This window comes from Typopeltis vanoorti, chromosome 23, assembly GCF_054136105.1.
Source record: "Typopeltis vanoorti isolate ZY-2024b chromosome 23, IOZ_Tvanoo_1.0, whole genome shotgun sequence".
NCBI classification, from domain to species: domain Eukaryota; kingdom Metazoa; phylum Arthropoda; class Arachnida; order Uropygi; family Thelyphonidae; genus Typopeltis; species Typopeltis vanoorti.
The window spans coordinates 35,317,979-35,334,569 of record NC_143571.1 but is presented as its reverse complement, the minus strand read 5'-3'; the positions used below and the strand labels follow the sequence as shown (position 1 = coordinate 35,334,569).

The 16,591-nt window shown below is 33.7% G+C and overlaps 1 protein-coding gene across 1 annotated transcript in view; it reads left to right on the top strand.

Annotated features, from left to right (window-relative positions):
* Nucleotides 1–16,591, top strand: part of LOC150093777 (N-chimaerin-like) — a 274,033-nt gene that overhangs the window by 246,307 nt on the left and 11,135 nt on the right. The window contains exons 14-15 of the mRNA XM_090412511.1: nucleotides 9,601–10,177; nucleotides 12,835–12,955. Coding sequence (XP_090268637.1) covers nucleotides 9,601–10,177; nucleotides 12,835–12,955 — 698 coding nt within the window. The remainder of the gene's footprint in view (nucleotides 1–9,600; nucleotides 10,178–12,834; nucleotides 12,956–16,591) is intronic.

The following is a 16,591-nucleotide window of genomic DNA, read 5'->3' as shown; positions in this document are numbered from 1 at the left end:
TATATTGGCTTTGTCACTTTATTGCTTTCTCTATAATCACAGTCATTCTCACTCTTATTTTGGTTTCTTTTGTGCAAATGCTAATCTGTTTGCTTGGTTGATAATGCAATTCATTTTTTTTAGTAGTTTAATCACATCTTTGATTTTTTTCAAGTATTTTCTACCTAGTAAACCTGATAAAAGGATTAATAAAGCAAGTTATGATTTTGCTGCCCCCCACATTTCATTTCATGCACACAGTGCATGTGCACACACACACACACATATATATATATATATATTAGAATTCATATTTACCCGGTTAAAATTATATGAAAATATAATAATGTTTAAATGACTAAACACCGAGAACAATAAAGATGGGGTTTAATAGGAACACTATTAGTGTGTAGCTCAGTGGATGTGGCGTTTGCACACCATGGCGCTTAACCGCACAAAGGAAGACTTCTTCATTTTGAATCTAGTCAGCAACTAGAAGAAATTTTTCTAAGCCTTTTTTCGACCGGTTCCCGAGTTAGTCGATCTCTGGCACAGGCAAGTGGGTTTTTTCTCCAGGAAATTCGGGTTTTTCATCCCGTGAATTCAAGAAAATTGACTGTAGAACCCACATTATTTCAGACATTAAATACGAGTGTTAGGATTAGGGACCACACGATTACGGCACTCTTTGAGCCGTCTCTCTTCACTGCGTGCCATTTAATTAGCGATAACCTTGGCCCAGCTATCTCTGATTGGACACCAGTGGAGATTTAGCTGCCCACTCAGTCTCCAAAAGTTAGATAGGGCTAAAAAAACGACCTCGCCTACTCCCTATATGCGGGAATAAAAAGGCGTTGGCTGATTTTTTTTTTTTTTTTTTTTTTTTTTTTTTTTGTTGATAAAAAAAATAATAAACGAGGATTTACACTTTCTCATCAAGGATTATCAGAAACTCTCAGAAGTATTGGATTATTCATCAACAGACTAGTCTTCCTTAAAACATGTAAGTGCAATTCCATCATACCTCGTTTTCTTAATTTCAAGGAATCAGTTAAAACAACTCAGACTCGGAGAATTTACCACAAGGCTAAACTGGAACTTCTGTTAGAACATATCGCAGACACTAAGCACAACCTAGTTTCTTTTTTCTCTAAGAAGACTTCACTAGAAAACTGCTTAAGTAATTCTCTAGATTTCTCTTGGAACAAAACAATAGAAATTAGCGCTCTTCGAGCTTCAAAATCCCAAAACGTAAATAAAATTAACTTATCAAAAAATCCGATTATCTTAGATGCACGCAAGATCATTCCTCATCTCATTACGCTTCTACCTTTTCTAAAAAAGTAGTTATAAAGAAATCTTCCCATTCTCTTTCATTAGCGGAAGAAAGTGTTCTTGCAAAGGGCCTGAATTTCGTTCTTGCACCTACTTCCATTCCAAAAGAACTTTTCCTCACAAAGATAGAAAAAGTTGCATCCTCACTGCCAACCAAAGAAGCAAATCTACGTATGAAACCCATATTCACAATAAATAATGCTAGACCCCCTACTGATAACATTTCTCGTAGTGAAAGATTAGCCATTAACAACTTAACGAAGAATCAAGATATCATCATTCTTCCAGCTGACAGAGGGAATGCCACAGTCATCCTGAAAAAAAACTGACTATCGCAACAAAATTCTTGAATTAGACACTTACTCTGAACCTAATAATGATCCCAGAAGAGAATTTCATAACAGAACCAACAATCTTCTAAAAACTGCTTGAGAATTACCGAAGCACATCCATCTTTCTATCAGATCTGTTCACCCTTTAATCCCACGATTATACGGTCTTCTGAAGATCCATAAAATCCATACTCCCCTAAGAACTATAGTTGAAAGTATCGACTCACCAACTTACGTGTCTAAATATCTGACCTCTTCCCTAAGACACCTAACAGGAAAATCTTCTTATATAAAAAATTCAGCTGACTTCGTTTCAAAAATCAAGGACCTCAAACTAAGCAAATCAGATTTAATGGCAAGTTTCGACATAGTGTCTCTTTTCATAAATGTGCCAACCCAGGAAGTTCTCAATCTCCTCAAGAACAAATTATCTAAGAAATTCTTCGCCTTACTCTTCCACTGTGTCAACTCAGGATACTTTAGATTCGAGGAAATGATCTTTAAACAAAACTCATGATTAGCTATGAGCAGCCCGCTCTCTCCGGTTCTAGCAAATATATTTCTTAAAGACTTATAAGAAAAAGTGATTTGTTTGTCAACTCTAAAACCTAAAATCTGGCTGTGTTTTATTGATGAATGTTTTTCTCATTTGGGAGCACGGCTAAATAACCTTAATATTTTTCTAGATCATCTTAAGAACTTTCATCACAAAATTAAATTCACCTATGAACTACAACCCAACAATTGTCTCAATTTTTTAGACTTAAAACTTACAAGATGCTCTGACAATATCAAAATCTCCATCTTCAGAAAGTCTACACATATGGACAGATACCTTCATGCATCCTCCACAGAAATTTGGCATTATCTCCACCCTGGCACATCGAGCCAGATCATTATTATCAGACGAGATAAAACTTCAAAATGAACTTAATTTTCTAAAAAGGACCTTTCTCAACGATGGCTTCACTCTAAAAAATATTGAGAAATTTCTTTCCCGCCATCGTCAACCTACTATGGAAGATTCTTCTTACCCCAGAGCGTATATCTCTTTGCCTTTTATTAGTTCCCTCTCTCCCAAACTGGTTAAAATTCTTAAGAAGTTCAACATCAAAACATGTTTCACTACGTTTCCTAAACTCTGTTCCATCCTCAGTCGACCTAAAGAAAAACATTACTTTCTTCAGTACCCAGTAGTTTATAAGATTATTTGTAATTGTGGAAAGCCTTACTATGGACAGACTGATAAATCTATCCTTTTCCGTGTTGAGGAATGCAAAAGAGATATTTCCTACAACAGAACCTGAGCTAGCGCTCTCTCCAGCCATGTCCTATTCTCTATAAACTCCGACGAAGGCCACCAACATCTTATAGACTGGTCTCAAACTTCAAACATACATAAATGCTATGATGAACTTGAGAGACGTATTCTCGAATCTGAAGAAATTTCACTCGATTCAACCCACATGAATAGTAGCCTCAGCTACAATTTATCTCATGCGCACATTTCTGCTGTCCAGTACTGGCGTTCTCGCGATATCTCATGCACGCAGTTTCATACAGCAGGAACTATAGCACGTATTCTAGTTTAAACTGTACTTCAGTTTATAGTTTACAGTTCATGATCCTGAGAATTAGTAATAATATTTTTGGTTTACAGATCAAGTGTTGATCAATTTTATTAACTGAACCAACTAGTTTCACCAAACTTTAACTGTTGGTGTCTTCAGGGCACTTACATATAGGTTGAAACAATCTCACAATTATGTGTACCTATAAAACTGACAAAAATAACTGTAAAAAACTGACTAGAATAATTACAAATAAAATAGTATCGAATGTGCATGAAACACGTATCGCGTGTACAAGATTAGCTAGCTGTTGCTGAGAAACTGTCTGTAGTTTGTATTAAAGTTCATTTCTTTTGTTTTTAAAGATTTGATTAGGGTTTTCCATATCTCTGGGAGTATTAGGCCTTGATTTCTGTTAAGGTTGACAGTAGAACGGGCGACTGTGGCTGCTTCTTTGAAAATTCTTGAATGGTAATCTTCCTCTAAGTAAGGGGAACAACTTTTGTCCCACTCGATGACATGGTTAGTTGTGGAGAAATGAGACGATAGGCCAGAAATGTCCTGTCTGTTGTTTTTGACATAGCCAATGTGTGCTCTTTTTGCCTGATTTCAAGGCTTCTCGAAGTCTGTCCGATGTAACTAGAGCCACACGAGCATGGAATATTATAAACTCCAACATATTTATAGAAAAGGTGGTTGTCTTTTGGAGATCTTAGTAGTTTACGAATAGATTCTATTGGTTTAAATGTTACTCTTATTTTGTGTTGTTTGAGGAGGCTGGCGAGCTTGTAGGAGATGCCACTTACAAATGGAATTGCAATAGTTTTTATGTATTGAATATCTTCTTGTTCTTTTTGTGGTGGTTCAGAGAAAATGACTTTATTGACTAGTCTTCTTGGATAGCCGTTCAAGTACAGATTGTTGGAAATTAATGTTAGCTCATCTTGAAGGGTTTCGTTGTCTGTTGTGATGCGAATCGCTCTCTTCTTTAACATGTGTACAATGCTGAGTTTATGTGGGATGTGGTGAGAGGAGCTGAAATGTAGGTAGCGACCTGTATTGGTCAGTTTTCTGTACACCGATAGATTTATATTGCCATCAATTTGTTTTTTGATTAAGAGGTAGTTGTTTAAAAACGGTAGTTGTTTTTCTCTTTCAAGTTCCAGAGTAAATTTAATAGAATAATGGAAGGAGTTGATCTTTTTGAGAAAATCATATAGGTCATTTTTGTTGTTGTTCCACACGATAAAGATATCATCCACATATCTGAACCGAATTTTAGGTTTGGGAATAATTTGGGATTGGATTTTATTTTCTAAGTCTTCCATAAAGAGGTCAGCATACGAAGGTGAGAGTGGGCTCCTTCCAAAAGTGCACAAAGATGGTATTCCTTTACGCCCAACCGTTGATGCAATAAACTCTCCTACCTACTTATTGTCAAAACATCTCTCGAAACTCTTACAACAACACATCCACAACTCAGAGAGTTACATTAAAAACTCCAAACATTTTGTGGAAAAGCTAAAAAAACATCAACATATCGGATAATGATCTTCTAGCCAGCCTGGATGTCATCTCTCTCTTTACAAACATTCCTGTAGTGAAGGTCATTGACATCTTAAGTACCTTGTTCCCACAACATATAACCTCACTGCCTAAATTCTAACTACTTTTCGTGGAAAAATAAGATCTACCAACAATTAACAGGCTTGGCGATGGGGAGCTCACTCTCACCTTCATGTGCTGACCTCTTTATGGAAGACTTAGAAAATAAAATCCTATCCCAAATTATTCCCAAACCTAAAATTTGATTCAGATATGTGGATGATATCTTAATTGTGTGGAACAACAACAAAGATGACCTATATGATTTTCTCAAAAAGATCAACTCCTTCCATCATTCTATTAAATTTACTCTGGAACTTGAAAGAGAAAAACAACTACCGTTTTTAGACATCTTAATCAAAAAACAAATTGATGGCAGTATAAATCTATCGGTGTACAGAAAACCGACCAATACAGGTCGCTACCTACATTTCAGCTGCTCTCACCACATCTCACATAAACTCAGCATTGTACACATGTTAAAGAAGAGAGCGATTCGCATCACAACCGACAACGAAACCCTTCAAGATGAGTTAACATTAATTTCCAACAATCTGTACTTGAACAACTATCCAAGAAGACTAGTCAATAAAGTCCTTTTCTCTGAGCCACCACAAAAAGAACAAGAAGATATTCAATATATAAAAACTATTGCAATTCCATTTGTAAGTGGCATCTTCTACAAGCTCGCCAGCCTCCTCAAACAACACAAAATAAGAGTAACATTTAAACCAATAGAATCTATTCATAAACTACTAAGATCTCCAAAAGACAACCACCCTTTCTATAAATATGCTGGAGTTTATAATATTCAGTGCTCGTGTGGCTCTAGTTACATCGGACAGACTTCGAGAAGCCTTGAAATCAGGCAAAAAGAGCACATTGGCTATGTCAAAAACAACAGACAGGACATTTCTGGCCTATCGTCTCATTTCTCCACAACTAACCATGTCATCAAGTGGGACAAAAGTTGTTCCCCTTACAGAGAAAGATTACCATTCAAGAATTTTCTACTGTCAACCTTAACAGAAATCAAGGCCTAATACTCCCAGAGATATGGAAAACCCTAATCAAATCTTTAAAAACAAAAGAAATGAACTTTAATACAAACTACAGTAAATTCCTCAGCAACAGCTAGCTAATCTTGTGCATGCGATACGTGTTTCATGCACGTTCGATACTATTTTATTTGTAATTATTCTAGTCAATTTTTTACAGTTATTCTTGTCAGTTTTATAGGTACACATAATTGTGAGATTGTTTCAACCTATATGTAAGTGCCCTGAAGACGCCAACAGTTAAAGTTTGGTAAAACTAGTTGGTTCAGTTAATAAAATTGATCAACACTTGATATGTAAACCAAAAATATTATTAATAAGTTTCTGTAGTTTTTTGTATATAATTCTTTGCCCTTGGACACCTGAAGAAGTTTTTTTAATCAATGAAACTAGTAGTGTTCCTATTAAACCCCATTCTTTATTATTCTCAGTGTTTAGTCATTTAAACTTTATTAATTTATATATATATATATTTTTTTTTTCATCCTATTAAGATTCCAAATTTTTTTTAAACAAATTGTTATTCTTGCTGTTTCGAATTATTGTTTTTATTTATGTATATTTAAAACTGTTTAGTGTTTGGAAGCTGTTTATTTTGTTCATTAATAAAACGAATAACTTCTGTGTTTATGATATTAAGGAATCCACTTTTAAGAATATAATTCAGTTGCTTATTAAACATTTCTAATAATTTTTATCTATCATTTTTTGCACAAGTCACTTTAGCTTCATGCAGTATCTGCATTTTTTTATGACTATCTAGATGTATTGTTCTGAATACTTTTGTTTGTTTTTTAAAAAAATATTATTTTAAAGGAATATTTGGGTTTTGGCATTGAACAATAACTTGGTATCATTAATATTTTGACTAGAAGAATGATACAACAACTCATATTGCATTTGACTGATGATAAGAGTGAAAAATTGATTATGCAGTTATTATTAGTGCATAATAAAATCTTATGGAAGATATTTCTTGGTTTAGTTTTGCTACTGTAAAATGCATTAATATCAATGCATGAAATCAGTACTTTCCAGATTTTTTGGGATCAGCTCACTGCTCCACTTCCTCATTTTAAGAGCATTTTCTCCTCTTTCCATTAGGTAATTTCTTAAATCCCTGTCATAATAATGTGATACCTTATATTAAAAACTACAAATAAGTTTTACGTGTTCAAATAAATTCTACATATTCAATATGAAACAATACCTTATTCTGCAATCTCATCTCCAAATAATAATACTGCATTCTCTCTCTCTCTCATCATAAAATTAGAATCAGAGGTTATGATGTCTCACTGTGTAGCATAATAACTTAATATTAGGTTTGAAGTACCATATGCCTTATGTAATTTTGTAAAGTAGCACAGTTTACACAAAGCTGTATATAAAGTTCACAGTTTACATAAAGCAGCAACCTTGATTTGCATATATAATTGCATTCATGAAAACAGAAATATTATTATAATAAGTGGTAGATGATTTTCATCGCATCAGGATGAAATCATCTGTCACCTATTATAATAATGCTTCCACCCTGTTGACTAGCGGCTTGAAAAAGTTCCTTGTTTAGTCTTTAGAGCAGGCTTTCATTTTATCTAACATTTATAATCCATCCAAGATAGTGGTGTATTAAAGGTTTAAGCCTTTCGAGAGTGAGATTAAAAAAAAAAGAAAGTGCTAGACATATGTACACATCTATATGCTGCTTAGAATTGCTACTAATAGCAGGTTAGCAAGTCTCTCCTATTAGAGACTCTTGCTTGTCCTATTTATGTATGAATAAATGTCAGAGATATATATGTTGTGAAAGGAGTGGATATATTGTAATTCTGTAAGAAGTACACTGATGAACAAATGTTCATTGTGCTGCGCTGCAGATAGTGTGATTAAAGCTGTTATTTGGATATTGCATTCCTCCCTTCTCTCTTTCAGTCCATTCATCTATACCCTAAGGATGAACATATCCCACAGAGGATCCTCTCCCCTGAGTACCAGCAATAGCTTGAACATAAGAATTTCTTAAATAATATGCCTTGACAGAAGCAGTAACACCCTTATCCATGGGCTACAGGAATGAAGTGGTATTTGGTGAATGTGTTCATGGGATAGTTGTCATTCAGTCAGTCCTCAACTTATGACAAGCATCCCATGAACACATTCACCAAATACCACTTCACTCCTGTAATCCATGGATCAGGGTGTTATTGCTAATGTAGATACAGCATGGAATGAGGTAACAGCACATTCGATGAATGGTGTTTTGAAGAGGCTGCTGAAAATATATGTTCATATGTTCACAGGATTCAACAAAAACTTACAAAAGATTGGTGACATGATAGTTGGAGTTTGACAATGAAGATGTTAAGTAGTTCGTGGAATCCATGGGAAAAGAGCTCTCACATGAAACCTGAAGAAGAAGCCAGCACCCAAAACAGTTTCTGTTGTTTGAGGAATGGACATGGAAAGATTTAGCAAAGTAGACAGAATCATGCAAGCTACAATTGCTTGCTACAGAAAAATTTATCCAGAAATGAAAAGGTAAACTATGCATATTGATTAGACATTGTGTATAAATTTTTAAAGAAAGCCATGCTTGCAGCCGCTTTACCTCCTGAAGATGAGTTTAAAACTTCCTCAAGTTATGCATCTGGTGAATCATCTCAGAACACTTCTTTGCAATTCTTGAATTTGAAGAATTTGATGCTGACTTAGCCTCCCATATCACTTCCAGTGAATCTTCCAATTCATAAAATATTGGCTTTGAAGAATTATTCTTGCTCTTTAATTCCAGCTGATTAATGCATTTACTGGTAAATGCACAGTATACTCATGTTTCATTATTTATTACAGTACAGTACTGTATACAGTAATTTTATGTTCTAATTTGTACATTGTATAAACAAAGTAAAATTAGTTAAAAAATATAACAAAACAGACCTACACATTTTAGCATTCAGGATGTTAGCATATACTTATGGTTCATATATTGCTGGAAGAGAACCCTTCATAACTCTAGGACTGACTCGGTTTTGCTTTTTCCAGTTTGCTTGTTTATTAATTTCTCTGAACAAACAACTGTATTTTTTTGTCACTTAAGGATGTGACTAACAGTATTTTTAATAAAATTTACCTTAATTAGTTTGTTGAAAACAGACTTTGGGTAATAATCTTCCTAAAGTGACATAATGTTATTTTGCTATTGTTGAATTATATAAGTTAAATGTAAATTTTCATAGATTATAAAAATGAACGTAGATTTTACTATATTAACTTTTAATTGAAAATGTATTTTATCCATGTGGAATTGATTAATATTTTTGTATACTTTAGTGCAGTGGTTCTTAACCTGGGGTGTGGGCAACCCTGGGGATGCGAGAGAAGTTTCTAAATTTTCGATGGAAACTACCACCTGTGAGAAACTAGCGAACGCTACATCGACTTTTGGGACCCCCCACTCCTACCCTCTCTACCTTTGCCTCAGCGCATCGCACTTACCAGCACATGCAGTACAATAAGAAACTGGTTGAGATGCGCACGTGTTCACATACTCTGAGTACAAATGTTAACAAGGTGGTTTGACGCAGAAACTAATACTAATTTTCTTTAATTTACTAACATTAATCAGTGACTAAAGTCCATACCGGATACGATCAATTGATTACATAAAGGTTTTCTGCAAATTTTGAAAAATGATAATTATTATTTGATTGATTGTAGTAACCCTCATTATGTCGAAAAAACGCCAATGGAAAGACAAATGTTGCTTATGGATTCACTTGTACAACAGAAAAAGATGGCACAACAGCCACAATGCATTTTATGTTGCAAAATATTTTCAAACTCCAATCTTAAACCGTCAAGGTTGTTAGAGCATTTCAACAATCAGCATGGTGGTGAATCTGCAGGACATACTCTTAACATCTTGAAGTCTAAGAAGGCACGATTTGATACCAGCGGTACTATCACAAAATTTGACGTTGCAGCAGTTCAAAAGCCTTTGTTAGAAGCTTCTTATCAAGTAGTATATCTGTGTGCTAAGAAAAGAAAAGGTCAAACAATAGCTGAGGCATTGGTAAAACCATGTGCACTTGAAATTGCAAAAATTGTATTGGGTTCTGAAGCACAAAGGAAAATTCAGCAGATTCCATTATCAAACGATGTGATTCGATCGCACATTCAAGATCTCAGTGTTGATATTTTACTGCAAGTAGTAGAAGATATCAAAGCCAGTCCTCTAAAAGTGAGTATTCAACTGGATGAGCCAACTGATGTTGATAATTGCAATCAATTATTGGTATTTGTGCGAACATTAAGAAAAAAGAAATGTTGGAAGAATTTTTATTTTGTGAGCCACTGGAATTGATGACAAAAGGAATTGATGTTTTCAATCATATTAAAAACTTTTTTTGAAACATCAAATACCCATGAATGTGATAGGCTCAATTTGCACTGATGGTGTCGCTGCAATGTTGGGCAAAAATTCTGGATTTTTTTCATACATCAAGACAGAAATACCGCAAGTTACAATAACGCATTACATGTTGCACTGTCATGCACTTGCATCGAAAGCTTTGCCAGAGAATTTAAACAACACTTAACTACTGCAGTAAATGTAAAGTATATCTGAGGACGAGCGCTTAATCATCGTATCTTTTGTGCTTTGTGCGAAGAAATCGTAGCTATTCATACTGTGCTTCTTTATCACACTTGGCTCTCCAAGGGCCGCATGCTAAGCAGGGTTTTTGAATTGCGTGAGGAAATTATACAGTTTCTTACTAACCAAAATTGTGATTTAGTTAAAGCTTTTGAAAAAAGAGAAGCAATACTTCGACTAGCCTACTTAGCAGATATATTTAGCCACCTGAATGAATTAAACACATCAATGCAAGGATTTGGTAAGAACATAATAACAGCTAGTAAAAAATTATCTTCATTTATTGAAAAACTAAAAATTTGGAAACATTGAGTTGAAAATGGGAATTTTGCAAACTTTCCTTTGCTTGATTCAATCGTTCTGAAAAATAAGAAAATAATAATTATACCTGAAATTGCAAAACCTCTGACAATTGAGTGAATCATTTCATGGATACTTTACCACGGGAAATATTAGCAAAGTTCAGAGATGGATGCTGGATCCATTTCTATTTGACCCAGATTCGATGGACGACAGCTACTTAATAAAAGATGATCTTATTGAAATATGAGCCAATGCATGTAATCAAATGGAATTTGAAAAACTGGACTTAGAACAATTCTGGTGTATGCAGTTAGAACCTTATCCACAGCTGGCAAAAGCAGCATTGCAGACACTTTTACCATTTGCCACCACCTACCTGTGTGAAATGGGATTTTCATCACTTTTGCACATAAAAACAAAAGCCAGAAATCGCTTAAATGCAAGTGATGACTTACACGTGGCTCTTTCAAAAAAGGAGCCTCGCTTCAAAAGTATTATTATGAATAAGCAACAACAACAACATAGTCATTAAAAATTGAGATATTGTTTTGTATGTATATGTAAATGTATGTGTTTATTTTTCAATAAATAAATTATCTTGCAATAGATGTAATTTCCTAAATAAAGAAATAGAAACACATTTTTCAAGGGGGTGCGAGAACTTATTTTTAGATTCAAGGGGGTGCTGATCACTAAAAAGGTTAAGACCCACTGCTTTAGAGCTAAAATATTAATCTTACTTTATATTTCTTGCACTGTGTGTGTGTGTGGGGGGGGGTAAAGTGATAGTATATTTTTTCAGCTATTTGTTAAGATCTGCCCAATCATATAAAGAATTATATGTAATATCTGAATAATCAAATATTGCACACACACACACACACACACACACACACACACACACACACACACACACACACACAAAAGTAAACCTGCATTCCAAACCATTGTGATGTAAGAAATAAACCAGACATTATACAGTAAATTAACGTTTTTTTGAAATGTGTCTAGCCTTTGAAGGTAACAGATTTTTTGGTAATATAGCAAAAAATAGAAAGTTTTCTTGTATGATTAGTCCAAAACATCTATTATACAAAAATTGATGTGTATTAATATGTTTTGTAGCAAAGATTTTTAAAATTTTAACCACCTATGTACTTATATTGTAATACTTTTTAAAACCTCAGTAATTAATTTGAATCCGGGAGGCTTGGAGGGTTTATCAGAATTATTTCAAATTATCTCAAAGTTTTTCTTACTTAAATATAAGGGTATGAAATAGTGAACTGCAATAATTCTAAAATGCAGTTAAATTTATTTTCAAATGTGTAGACAAGTTTAGGTGTTGGTAGTTATTCACCTGAAGTTTTTTTAGATAATTCACAACACGAAGGAGCAAAATAAGATATTTATTTATTTTGCTGAATTTAAAGCCAGCATCTTCAGAGCTGTCAGAGATGTAGGCACTAATAATCATTTATTAGCAGAAATTTGAAAATTGTAATAGACAAAAGAATGTGTTATGTGGTGCCCTTCTGATATTTAGTATATATAAAAAAAAAACATTTGCAGATTAACGTTAGGTCAGAGTTTCTTTAAAATGACTCTCCCCACAGGCTTTTAGTAAATCACTACAGCCATACTTATTGAGGTTTTGGAGTAGCAGCTGCAGTAGTAGCTCATTGCTGCTGATGATGTCAAAAACAAGTCTCTGACTTATAATGACTTTTCTGTAGCACTTTCAGTTTCTTCCATCTGATCCTGTGTAATGAGGTATTTAGAGCAGGATCTGCCATTTCTGACTCACCACAACATTAGTAGGCAAATGTATTTGTTTTTTCTGAGGCATGTTAGCAGATCTTCCTGTCTCTCCATAGTGAGGCACTTCACACACACGTTTCTGAATGGATGAGAGTATGAGGGTTGCTAGTTTGGTGTGTGGCTTGAAGAACGTGAAACTTATATTTATAAAATATGCTGATTATCTTTTTTAGAAGTGCCTCAGATATAGGGATAGAGATGGTTTTGCTACTCTTTTTGTGTATTATGATAGGGCATCTAGTATTTTATCTATTTTATGGAGCTATAGCCATCAGTTAGAAACGTGTGGTAAAGGTAGGTGAGTTCAGTAGTATAATCTGCATCACTGAAACAGATATCCCTGGGATATTTTAAGGATACCATATTGTTGGTGGGGGGGGGGCATTGCTTATGCAAATATTTTCCAACATGTGGACTTTCTGTAAACAGAAAAAGCTAATGAACCATTTGAAAGACATGTGAGTAATATTGTCTAGGAAGGGCAGACAATTATTTGATTATTTTCTATTGTAAACTGTATTTTAGATGTTGACTGCTGTTAAATGTGTTCATGCCAGGGTACCATACAAACTGTATCATAGCATGATACTTCCCCATGGGGGAGGACATGACAGAACATTTCATTCTCCTGGTTCATATATACTTTTATTGTCAAAAATTCTCTGATACAGTGCATCCTTATCATTATCTTTTTTGTACATAAAGGCTTTTGTGTGACCTAGATACAGTAGTCTAAAGGTTATAACAGATTAGGAGTTCTGGCTGATCAAGGATAAGGACCTCTACAATCAGTTGAACAGTGTGATGGTGTTAGCTCAAATAATAGAAACAAAAAAAAATTCAGTTGAGCTCCATCATGTAAGAAACACATACACCATTGTGTCAGTAAAGGAACAACCTCTAAAAATGGTCCAGTAACTCGTTTTACAAGAAAATGAAAGTATGTTTAGTAACTGAGGCAATTGTTTAACTTATTTTGATTAAGTGGTTCCCAACAAGTTTAGGATGGCTTTGTACTTCTCAGTGCATGTTATTTTCAATTTGGTTCAGAAACCACATTCAGCTACAACACCAAATAATCCAGTTTTTTTTTTTTTCTGCATATGTCAGATTTACACCATCAAAGACTGGATTGGAAACAGTATGATCAGGAAGTTATTGGTATTCCCCAAACAACAGGTCCACATTGTCATTACAAAAACTGTAAATGAAACAGATATTGCTCATTGTTTGCAACTTAAGGTTTCAACATCTATCAACATTTTTTCACTACATGGTTCAATATGGTCAATCCAATGCGAATTCTCTTTGTACACTACAAGAATGCTTGCAAGAATTACATCATGATAGGTGCACAATCAAGCACCACTGAAGTCAGAAGCAACTGTTGGATCATAGTACATCCTGGTTTCTAGTCCGCCATCTTGTTTTAATGTTGTTCTTATTAAGGTTAATTAATTGTAGGTTGATTACTAATCCAAATATAGGGAAATTTCTATTATACTGTGCCACCCTATATTCAGATTAGTCTATGCAAAATAGTGGAATCAAATATTAATTAATTTTAGCAGTCTAATTTTTATATATAGGCTGAATTTGACATCAACATTTAAGGTTCCCGCTAGGTCCAATAATTTTATGAACGGTGCAGTGAAAAAGAATCAGGCTAACAACAAATTGAAATCAAAAAAACAAAACATTTAATACAGGGTTATGTAATATATACATAAGCATACTTTGGATACAAGATAATGCAAAATTAACTCTGTTCAACTACACATAACATTCACTTAACTTTTGGTATTGAACACTGAGCTTTTATATCTAATTTCTCCCTAATAAACAAAGATAGTTCTAAAGTTCACTATCACTGAAATTCACAGCAAATATTTTAACAATTGTATTCTCTAATTATCCCTTAGTCAGAAATCACATAGTTCAGTCAAGAGGTAGTTATCACTTTAAGGGGGAAAGACTATTAATCTTCTAGCTTCGGCTAATTTCAGCATAAACACCACAGTTAATGTTAGGATTTAACAGGAGGAGTTAATTCTTATAACTTCACTCTAAAATGCTATAAAGTACAACTGTTCTTACTGGAATAAATCCTTGCACATATTATTCACTGAGGCACACTTAAAACTTTAGTTAACTATCACACTGGAGCTACACATTTCAAAAGTAATCTTCTTTAAATTAACTTAATCTTTAATCTCAGCACTTCACAAATGCGGACACACTTGCACTAGAAAATTCACTTATTCCTCATATACTACTTTGCAATAGAATCAACTTTCCACTAATTTTCCTTGAAAGCTCTGGAATTCAACATTAACTTCAGAATTCCATATCAGTATTCTGAGTTGTCAATTTACATCTCGATCCTTCGTAATCTGATTACAGCACTTAATTCTTTGTACTACAGCCTCTTACTTAACTCCGTGCTGCTAATAAATTATTTCCTTGTCTCTGTTGTACAGTTCTGAGTGCCATTACTGTGCTGAGTGCTTCAAATGTACTCAGTCCCTAGTTTCCCAGTTCTAGTGCTGACTGCTTTGTTTACTCTCGCTTTCCGTTTATATATCTTCACTCCTTTTTCCCGGCAAAACTTGTTCTCACCGTCTAGCTCATATCAATTCTATCTCACGTCCATAACTCGCGTGCTACCACGCTCGCACTTTCTACTTTTAACTCCGTCTCCATGACAACAATTAGAGCTGTACATAAGCATTACATAACGTTATACCTTTACATACAGAAACTAAATAAAAGGATATTTTTAATTCAAATAATATACAATTAAATATGATGAACACAAATTCTTCTACTATTAATATAGTAATAAATAAAATAATCTGAACGTTATTTTTACACAGAGTCCTTTCATTATTAATACATATCCTAGATTAAATAATTAAATAAAAAAAAAACTCAAAAGTAATTATATGAATAATAGTTTATAACATGAGATTTACATTAAATAATATCTACAAATGTAGCCTTTGATATGGTGGATTTTGTTGGATTCTGAAAGGAGTATTAATAATTTTAATTTCTCTTCATTCAGAATCCAACACAACAAAATTATGAAATTACTGTATCTTAATATCTTCATAATCAGACCTGGGTTGATATAAACTCTTTTGCTTAATATCACTTGAGGAATCAATTTTTGAAGAAATTCAGATTCCTTACAGAGCATCTGTGTAATATAAAATATATTACATGAAATCCTACCATTTCCCCATTCAGTTTGTCAGGTGGGGGATTAGTTATTAGAATCAGATGTTAGGTTGGTTTGTTCATATAACAAATAACCTACATCTGAATAAATGATTCGTTTTTGGACTTTTCTGATTTGGATGATCATTAGATGTTTGGATTATAGATATGACTCCAAATAACTGACATCAAAATGATTTTCGGATGCTAGGTTCAGGAAGGTTAAATGTCATAATTTTGTATACCTATGAAAATGACTTCAGAGTGGGCATAGAAGTGGTAAGGAATAATTAAATTTTATTTATAATTAAATTAAATTACTCATAAAAGGACTACTAAGAGATAACTTAGTTATCTCCTAAGTTTTAATTGTAAATGCTGCATTTTAACTTTAAATAATTTTCATTGCACATAAGTTTATTGTATATTTTAGAATTACCACACAATTCATTTAAAACTCTGCAATTCTGACCATAGTTTAATGAATTTGTTAAGTCAGAGATGTGTGTATATATATATATATTTATTATTATTATTTTTTAAATTAAGAAATGAACATTATAATGTTCTTATTTTCTTCTGTTTAATTTTCCTTCAGCATCAGCATTATCTTATAGTTTCAGAATATTTTAGCTTAGCCTTATTGTACAGAAATTTAATGTGCCTTGCTTTCTTGACTGCTCAACAAATCCCTCCTCCCCCTTTTTC